A 10,353-nucleotide genomic window follows, 5' to 3' on the forward strand; every position below is an offset into this window, starting at 1 on the left:
GGCACTACATCCGTTTTTATGAGCTTCGCAGACAAGAATACCGAAGGACAAATCCAACTTGACAACATAGAGCACTACAGACCTCTCGACGAACCCATGGTTGAAGAAACACCTGTCAGAGTTGAACAACTAATTACAGAACTCTACCGAGAACAACATATCGACGAAATGACTAAAAAATGGCTTTGTCAAACACAAAATCCGCCTCGAATTCCAGTTTTCTACACCCTCACAAAAATACACAAACCGACTCCAGTCGGTAGACCCATAATTTCAGGAGTTCCAGGTCCAACAGAAAGGTTATCAGCATTTGTTGACAAACTACTCCAGCCGATAGCACAACAGCAGAAGTCATATCTCAAAGATACAACTGACTTCATTAATTTCATGGACGGAACTAGAGTCCCAGAGAACACAATTCTTGTCTCAATGGACGTAACGAGCCAAATACTAACAGGAGGAGGGAATCCAAACAGTATGCAGAGCATACAACTCTTTTTATAAAGACCAACCTCCTATCCCCACGCGGTTCTTGGAAAAAGCGCCAGGCCTTATACTTCACATCCTCGGAGACCCAGGGGCAGTCAGTCGGGGGCGGGCGAAATAGCGCGAAGAAAGTTTTCAAGAACGGGCGAAGGAGCCCCTGGGTACCGAGTCTCACCGGACCATTTCCAAACGGCTTCGTGAATCCCGGCTCCCGATTGGGCAGAAAAAAACCTTTGTATTATTCTGCCCAATTGGCGAGCAGCAACTCTCGAATCACTTTCGTGTGTTCTTACACGGCGATTGTTGTCCCGCCATACTTGTCTGGTTCGTTCACCAAGGTTATGCGTGCGAGGGAAACTTTCAGTTTGACTTTTCTAACCGGAGATGAAAGGACTAATGATGACTTGGGAAATCGTTGCAGTTGCTAGCAGCAAAAACCTTTCCAATTTCCACCGAGAAAATTCTTGTTCTGACCGATCACAAGATGCCGTAAGTAATAGTTTATACGAAGGTGGGAAGTGATCATATCGATCGATGCTTGAAGCTCACATTTTTTAATGTATAGCTTCTTTAACTCATTCTTACTTACCTTTCGATTTGTTAGTTTTCTGTGTAAACAGCATTTGCACGGGCTTATCAAACTGAAACTTTCCCGCACGGCGTGCATTATTTTGGTGCACGAGCCAGACAAATATACCGGGCGGCCAATGCGCGCATGCATTCGCATGGGTAAAGTGTAAAAGCCTTACTTACACTTTCTCGCTTAATTCTGTAAAGTAGCAAAGTAGTTATTGAAGATGGCTGCCATTACTTCGACTAGCACAGAAATTAGAAAAGCGATTGCGGAAAGTCTGAAGTCAATTCCAGACGTTGATTATCTAAAGCCTGAACAGAAGTTAATTGTTGAGCATGTGGTTCACAGAAAGGATGTGTTTGCGTCACTACCCACTGGATTCGGTAAAAGCCTGACATTTCAGCTCTTACCAAGCGTTTATAAAGCTTTATATGACCAGGGTTTCGATGTGCCTTCATCTCCAGTGGTAATTGTGGTTTCCCCGTTAAGTTCGATTGTTAAAGATCAGGTCGGTTACTTGAGGTCTGTTGGCTTTGAAGCTGCCTTCATTGGAGAAAGCGAGAAACAAGACAAAAATATTATTGAGGGAAAGGTTAAATCACAGTTCTTATATGGAAGTCCAGAATCATTTGTTGGGGATACAAAGTTCAGAGAAATGTTTTCGCAGTTGCACTACAGGCGCAATGTTGTTGCTGTTGTCTGTGATGAAGTTCACACTGTTGTCCACTGGTAAGAAACTTAAAGCTTTAGTGTTTATTAACAGCTGTACAATAAATTAAAGAATGAATTACAACAGAAATTTGTGTTTGGCTGTATGCTGATTTCTAAGCACATTGTTATAAATATACAAGTAAAATAATTAGGGATGGTAAGGTTTTCTATGCCAAATGGAGATTTGCAGGAAAAGCCATAATATAAATAACCAGTATCCACTGAAACATGGCATATTATATTTCACATTAATAATTTTTGTTTTAAATATTGGTGCTACACATGAACATTTTGCCAGGATATAAGACTGATATAAAAGTGCCACAGATAGCCAACAAAGTGTGAATCATCAAGTCTCCATGGTGTATCACTGTGCATTAACTCAAAATCAAATCCAGTTTCTTTAAGGTCACAATCATCTAATAATAATCATTTCTAATAATACAGATGTGCATTGACAGTCCTATGTGCGACCACTATAACTGTAGCTACACGTAATACATTTAAAGTGGAAATCGTACAAACTGTGTACAATAAAAATTATTTTGTATTATACATTAACAATTGTATTTATTTTTAGTGGTTCTTGTATATACAATAATGCTAGCATGTTATTTCCTGTACTTGTTATACTAAATAATTTTATGTAGAATGTTATTCTTTAACCTCTGTTACAAATTCACTTGTCTGGTCTCTTTAGGGGTGAGAAGAAGGATGATAACGAGCCATTTAGGAAGTGGTGTGGTCATGTTGGTGAGATCAGGTCTTTTTTGCCAAAGCACGTTCCATTTTTAGCCCTTACAGCAACTGCTTCCTCTTCAACAAGAAATAAAATCATCAAAAGTTTGAGTTTAAACAAATGCCTAGAAATAACAGTTAGTCCTAACAGAAAGAATATCAAGCTTTTTGTTTTAAAGGTGACCAGTGACATTTCTGTTAATTTTACATGGCTTGCTAGGGAGTTACAGGAAATGAGCATTGGATGCCCTCGAACACTTATTTATGTAAGAGATTACAAAACTTGTGGGGAGCTCTACCACTTTTTCATGAGTAGTTTGTTGGACAAAGCATACTACCCAAATGGTGCTGAGAAAAAGTCTTCCAATCGAATGGTGTCCATGTACCACAGTGGCACTTCACCTTCCATCCAAGAACATGTCCTGCAGTCACTCAAGGATCCTAATGGTAAGGTCAGAATTGTCATTGCAACAAATGCTCTTGGAATGGGTGTAGACATTAAGGGCTTGTATAATGTAATAAACTATGGACCTCCCAGTGACCTTGAGTCATATGTCCAAGAAATGGGAAGAGCTGGTAGGGATAGCAAATCTTCAGAGGCGTTATTAATGTTTCATGGAAGGCAACTCCGCCAGTGTACCCCAGAGATGCTGAATTATGTAAAGTCCAACTCCTGTCGAAGAAGGCAAATTCTTGAATTTTTTGAAGACATAAGTCAAGGAAGTGTAACAGACAAAAAGCATCTCTGTTGTGATGTGTGTGCTGAAGATTGTTCATGTGAACAAAACTGTCAGCAAAATAGAGAAAGTATGGTATCAAAGATGTCTCTGGAAACTGCTAATGATGTCCCGAAGTCGAGAAGTGTAAATGACAATGATAGAAGCGCATTGAAGGTTCTGTTAAAAGAGAGTCAGGAGAGCATGCGTCAGGAAGTGATAAAATCAAGTCAGCATTGTTTTTTTTCAAACATTGACCAAATCACTTGCTTCTCTGATTGCATAATTGAAGCTACAGTCTCTAAGTGTGATTTTTTGTTCTGTGTTGATGACATTATTGAACAAATTCCAGTTCTGAGTGTACAGCATGCATTCAAAGTGTATAATTGCCTATGTAAAGTGTTTACAGACCTACAACAAGAAAGTCAGGATCAACAGTTGTAAAACACATCTCCCCTAAGTAGGACTTTCATTATTTTTGCTGTTTATCCACAGGTACCGTAAATACAACTTACAGTAATTATTTCTACAGAGAAGTCAAATAATAAGAAATATGATAAGAATTTACTGTTAGTAATGTGTTATAAGGCTATGATGATATTTAAACTACTTATGTTGACACATGTTTGAATAAGCTGCTTAATTTTGATACCTTTATGTCCTACTCTATAGCATATACATGTCAAAGAACACAAGTTGACAAAATGTAAAAAAAAGTCTTTTTTAGTTGGTACTGATAGCTGCTATATTTAATTCCAATTGTTTTCAAATATCCAGTAATTGTACACTGTAACAATGGAATTCATTATTGTTTTGAATGAAAGACTGCCAAAGGTAGGGGTCAAAGTCTGGAATTAGTTAATAATATTTTGGCTTGATGAGGAAAGTGCATTACCAGTAATTGGTTTGATACCATCATTGAAGGTTCAAATCAAATTTGTGTGCAGCCATCTTTACTTTATTAGCCTTAGTGAATGAACAATTTAGTATGAATGTTTCCTTCTAAATGTTGATAAAATATCATCTAAAACAAATTAATCCAGCTCTTCTTGTGCTTGGTTAACCAGGCATTCAAGTCTGCAAAGTCAAGGACAGAAATGGGGTCTTTAGGGATGGATCCAATATTAGGGTGTGTTCTTCCAGGAACTTCACTGAATGCTTTGACTTCTTTTAAGATGTCAACCACGGTAGTGATGTCTGAATCTTCCCTTCTTTTGTGTTTTGTTGACTCTCTGCGGACATTGTTTGCCTGGTCAAAATTTACCATGATGGACTTGACATCATCACTAGCCCTGCTATAAGTCTGAGCTGTCTGGAAAGAAAGGTTTGCACCTTGGCCATACATCAGCTGCTTTGTGTCTCTCACACCATGCTCCATAGCTTGGTCGATTGCAATGTTTCTCCCCACGCCACCCTTGAGATTTACAGTGCGATTCCAGCGTAGAGAATGGGCCTCTTGAGGAGTAAGTAGTGCATGTAGTTGTGCATGGAGCCTCGCAGCTGCTAAAGCATACTTTGTCTTCCCACTCACTTTGAATAGTAACATCATAAATTTCCATAGGTATTCAGCTCTTGCTCCATCTCCCTCTTTAATTGCGTCTTGGAAATCTTTGAAAAGGAGACCTGTCTTGGCAATATTGTGAGAATAATTAAAAACCCCATCTTCACTACGAGGATCTGGAGGGCTCCTTTCATCTTGTTCTGCATGATTTGTGATGTTTAATCCATGAACTGAAACTTCATGGTTGTTCCTCCTCTTCTCGTGTTGGTACTGCCTGTTGCAATCTGGGTACCTACATTCAAAAATCTGGGGTTGTTCTGTTTGTTGCATGTCATTGAAGAGCACTGCTGTTGGTTGTGCTTCAAGAAGAACATACTTCTCAACAAGTTTCTCTACTGCATCATACAACTGTTTTTGTGAAGCATGCTCATCATTGTTAGAAGGTCCCAATTTGTTTAACTCAGGAGTACTGTTGGGGGATTCCATGCCAAAAAATTGTGTGGCTGCATAAACAATATACCCATCTACAACAGTGTTGAAGAAAGCTTCACATCCATGGTATGACTTAGTCACCTTGTCACTCACATCTTTTCTGTTCAGCCTTGTTTTCAACTGATACAATGTTCCCAAGTCTCCCACTGATTGGCTTTTGTAGAGATAGTCAAACAGCATCTGCAAACATATATTTTGTGTAATATATATAATTTTATATATACATGTACTTGGGGCTATTATACTATGTGGGCAATATAATGTTTATGGTTAAGTAATGTCTTGGGTATAACAATATTATTACTCACTCATAAAATGATCATACCAAGCAGTTTAAAAGTAGACTTCCTGCTGTCATCCACAAATCCATTTGGAGCTATTTATTAGTATATAGTGTTTGCTAAGCTAACTGGGCCTTCTAAAAAGCACTGTAAAGGAAATTCATTGGCAGAAGGTATTACTTTATGACTGTATTTATATATGTAAATGTCTGTTATGATTAAACGCACTGATATTATTGTTACTGCATCAGTAAAAACACCATTCTTTTTAAGAGAAAGGGTATTCCAGAAGTAATACACACAGTGGAGGAGTCTTAGTGTCAACCTAAAGGACAAAAATGATTTGAAGTCTAACAAAGTTTTAAATCAAATGAACCTGCTGTATTTATAATCACCTGTAGAAAATTCATTTCACAGTGGAAATCCTCATGTTTTAGGATAAGGCCCTGGAGTCTTTCATAGGGTGTATCTGCATCTGCAACTGCATTAACAGCACTGATTGCACGTTCAACAGTTAAATGGTCACCACCCAGATGTATGGTCTGAAGAATTCTTGCCTTGTCTGCATCAGTGGGAACATACTCCTCATTACAGTGTTGCAGAATTTGTAACATTTCAGGAATCTTGTTCTCATTTTTTTCCAGCAGACCCAAGTGTACCTATGTTTTTATTAAAGGTATAAGCTAAAATTAATAAAGATGTATCAGTTATCACCCTCTAATGATCCCTGTTCATTTGCTGACTCAAATATTATAAATAATTACAAATTAATAATCTATCCCACAATTTATAGCTTTTGATAGTTATAAAGGTAAAAATTAAGAAGTGAAGTCACTTGAAAAATCTAGGTTCTTATTAGTGAACAAAAAAATAAATATTCTACAGCAACCTGTGAATTCAAACACTCCTTAAAATTACATTTGCCCCTGTTTGGTTGTTATTTAGGCCCCTTCACAATTTTCTAAATCAGCACATGATAACACAGACTTAATTGTATACACTCATATATCATTTTGAATGCATTACACAGTTATTATGGGCATACTGTTTTAAATTATAACATGAAATACTTGTAAAAAAAACAACAACAACAACAACAAGGTAGGACAAGACAAAAATCAGAACACACATAAATGACTTTATAAAGTAGTCTGCTCGACGCCCTTTTTTCATAGTTCATATTTCTGCACAGGAGCAACAGGACACAAACTTAGACAATCAACAGAAAAGTTGCACCAATTTTGTAACCTAAGACTACACTCCCAGTTGTCATTTTCAAATGTGATGTTGGCAAACTCTGAAGATTTTATAACAAGCATCACTTATGGATATAAAGAGAAGATTATAATTATTAAAACAATTAAATTTAAAACCTACAATCTGGGACTGCTGGCTCATTTCCTTGCTGTGTTGGTGAGGAATGTGAGATGGAACCATATGGGAAAACTGATTAAAGAACTTGCAATGCTTTGTAAGGATGCGTAATGCAAGAACCACAAAGTCTTTCTTAAGTCTAGTATGTTCTTCTGGAGATGGCAAGAAACTTGAATTTGGTAATTCCATAATATCTCTGATAGGTTCTTCATTGTTCAAAATCCAGTCAGCAACCCGGTTGTCATAAGCCAGCAAATTGAACCAGTGTACTGATTCAGTGTCCTTATCCTTGGAGTAGATGGAGGGTCTTCTTAGCCAGTCCAGATTGTCCCCATTCAAGCCATAGTCACATGCACCATTAGCACACTGCACTGGTGTGGATTCTTCTGGGCCAGAATCATCATTGTCATCCAAGTCTAGATTTACAGTACTGACAAGGGAGTCACATGAACTTGAATCAATACTATCTGGGACATCTGCACAGTCTGTTTAAACGTAATGTAAAGGCCAAAATGCTTTTAGTGACCTAAATACATGAACTCTAAAAAAGAATTCTATGCTTGTTAATTTTTTAAAGCCTAATATTATCCCAAATTTTAGTTTGTTCTTAAATAACAGATTATTTCAGTTTGCAATGGTAAATACAAGTGACAGTTGGAGTATTTAGTAGGCTATTCCTGCTGACAAGATATCTAAAAAAATGTACTCTGAGGTAACTTCAGACAAAGCCAATGCATAGAAGAACATATTGTTCTGTAAGCCAAGTTTACTAAAATGTTTAATAATTAAAAGTTACATTCTGTATGGTGATTACAAATCATGATTTGACAATTACCAAACTTTGGATCTTGGGATGGTGTATCCACTGCAGAACTTTCTTCCCCTTTGTCATCAGCAAGCTGTAACTGTTGCACCGCCTTGAGCATACATTCAAATTCAAGTCAACAAAGAAGTATTAAAAAAGGTAAAAAATAATAATAATAATAATAATAATAATAATAATAATAATAATAATAATAATAAAACATGCATTACTGTTTTCTCCTAACAAACAACATTATCGTTGAAAAGGGCATTGCACTGTTTGTGTAACTATTTCATGACTCTGGACAATGAACATTTATGCAGAACTACCTCTTCTTGGGGATCAGAACTTGTGGGGGCTGTACCATTCCCTTGTCTTTTGTTTTCAACACTGGCTTTCCACGCCTTCACTTTCTTGTTGTAGCCAAGCGCTACTTCTGCAATCTTTCTATTTGTTACAGCTTTACAAACAGTCATTCCAAGCTTCTGTAGTCTGGAGAAACCCTGTTGTATATATATTATTATAAACAAGTCAATGTATACTTCAGCTTGAAAGGTAACATTGTCTCCAAAAACAACTGATGAGTTTACTTTGAATTCATGAATCAATAATTTGCTGCAGCATCTCAAAAAAACCAATAAAACAAAAACTTCAAAAAGCAATCTGTGTTTAATCCTTTCAGGAGGTATCAGTGGTAAACCCCCCCACCCCCCTATCTTAGACCAAACTTGAGGCCTGCAGGACTGAGGTAATGTGTTACTTTGTTTTGGCCAGAAAGCAGTCCCCCCACCTCACCTTTAGGTATCCATTCACCAGCTTAGTCTTACAACAACAACACTCATATAAACTTAGGTGAACACTACTTCACCTTTTTCCGTGTCCGCCCTAAAAATAGTGAAAGGCCAACAAGGTGTTGCACGGCAGATAACCTTGAATTTCGTCCCTTGAGCAGTATTGCACCAGCCGAACCAATTATGGGCTTCAGCAGCTACTTCCTCTTTAGGTTCCTGGAGATTGTGGGGGGCATTGCTATAGTCTTAAGGATTTTGTAAAAGGTAGGGGCTTCCTTCTTCCATTCCTTGAGTACTGCATTCCACTGAAAGTGTTTGAGGTCTCTGACAGCTGTTTTCTTTAGCAATGATTTCTTCTCCAGCTTGCGACACTCCTTGTTGATTTGGAGGCAGATACGATGAATGAATGAATTTCTCAGCTTCTTGGTTTTGAAAGCTGCTGAGGTGATTCCTGAATTAGGTCGTCTTAAGCAAAGGGCAATCCCCAGACTGTTTAGACCTTTAGGCAATTCCCTTGACACAGTTTTGGATTTGAAGTGTACAATTACCTTCAGTTGATTAGAAAACAATAATATAATTATAATAAGTGAACTGATTATTCAGACAACAGAATTAATTTTTCTTTATGAGGCATCTTTTATTTATCCAAAAAATAAACCACACAGATAAAACGATACAAGCCCTGATCTTCAAAGTGATAGTTGATTCCAGCATGATAGTCAAGGCCTTTATCAAAGTTTTAAGTAACTCAATAATATATTAAGGTACTTTTGAGGTACTCTATTAAGACAGCAGGGGTCCTGATTTATTACCAGCTGCAACTCAACTAAAGGGTATTGCAAAACACACCACCCAATACCCTGTGGTTACCAAAGGACAAATCCAGACAGATACCTGCCTGACCCCTCTGAGCTTAAGCGTTTGGGGGCTTCATGCACCTCGTACTACAGCATTCATTACATGTAAGCACTTTTTTATTGGTACAAAACCAGTGGACCAAAGTAAAAATAAATGTACTACAGGTATTTGTTAGAAGTGTTAATTTTCTTTTTCAAGTAAGAACAAAACCTCTATATTTTTGTGACTTTTCTACAAAAGATCTAGTTAAGTGCCCATGGGTGGGGAATTTTAAAAGCTCTTGCAGATACTGTCTTCGTATTTATCATGTTGGCTGCTTACCTTTACACATGTACCCTTTTTAGTACTTGGGTGGCACTGACAGTTTGATTTTGCAGTCTGCGTTGCAACATTGTGCATTTTTCTGACCAGAGGTAAAGTTGATGACACTTCACTGACACAGGCAGAAACCACTGGTGCAGATGGTGTTGATAAACTGGGTAGAATATACACAGGAACACTTTCTTTGGTCGAACATGTACCAGCTGTTACCGGCATTTGTTTAGGGCAGCTGGATTCAAACACAAGTCTCTGACCCTTCTTCTTACGTTCTATGCGAGTCACTGTTTGTTCATCACCACAACTTGATGACAAAGGAGACACTGGGTGTTTTCTTTTTAACACTGACAAGTATTCTTTGGCTTCTTCAGACTGTCGCCATGCCTTTTCAATTTGGTATTTGCAGCGATCACAAACTGCACGAGGCAGAGCATCATTTTCACTCACATTTTCATTGAATACAGCTTGGAAAATCTTGGCAAATTCGCCAGTTATATTCCTCTTTCTTTTTTTATCCAAAAACTCACAACCACATGTACGACAGAAATTTCCAGAGGTATTCATTATGAGTTGAATACAAACATACACGAATGGACACTTCTGACACACTACCTCACGTGTACCATGCAACTTAAGTGTAAGGCTTTTATACTTTACCCGTGCGAATGCATGCGCGCATTGGCCGCCCGGCATATTTGTCTGGCTCGT

The 10,353-nt window shown here is 37.8% G+C and overlaps 2 protein-coding genes across 2 annotated transcripts; one reads left to right on the forward strand and one right to left on the reverse strand.

Moving 5' to 3' along the window:
- Nucleotides 1-564: 564 nt before the first annotated feature.
- Nucleotides 565-3,779, forward strand: LOC146455420 (uncharacterized). The gene is made up of 2 exons (XM_085094332.1): nucleotides 565-1,789; nucleotides 2,472-3,779. The coding sequence occupies exons 1-2, from the start codon at nucleotides 1,284-1,286 to the stop codon at nucleotides 3,667-3,669; spliced, it is 1,704 nt and encodes a 567-aa protein (XP_084950458.1). The 5' UTR covers nucleotides 565-1,283; the 3' UTR covers nucleotides 3,670-3,779.
- Nucleotides 3,780-3,853: 74 nt separating this feature from the next.
- On the reverse strand, nucleotides 3,854-8,605 carry LOC146455421 (uncharacterized). The gene is made up of 6 exons (XM_085094316.1): nucleotides 8,547-8,605; nucleotides 8,008-8,181; nucleotides 7,709-7,790; nucleotides 6,877-7,358; nucleotides 5,895-6,158; nucleotides 3,854-5,398 (listed from the first exon to the last, which is right to left on the reverse strand). Exons 2-6 carry the CDS (start codon nucleotides 8,152-8,154, stop codon nucleotides 4,250-4,252), a joined length of 2,124 nt encoding a protein of 707 aa, XP_084950442.1. The 5' UTR covers nucleotides 8,155-8,181; nucleotides 8,547-8,605; the 3' UTR covers nucleotides 3,854-4,249.
- Nucleotides 8,606-10,353: the final 1,748 nt, after the last annotated feature.

Source organism: Pavona decussata, unplaced genomic scaffold (assembly GCF_977016875.1).
Source record: "Pavona decussata unplaced genomic scaffold, jaPavDecu1.1 SCAFFOLD_274, whole genome shotgun sequence".
NCBI classification, from domain to species: domain Eukaryota; kingdom Metazoa; phylum Cnidaria; class Anthozoa; order Scleractinia; family Agariciidae; genus Pavona; species Pavona decussata.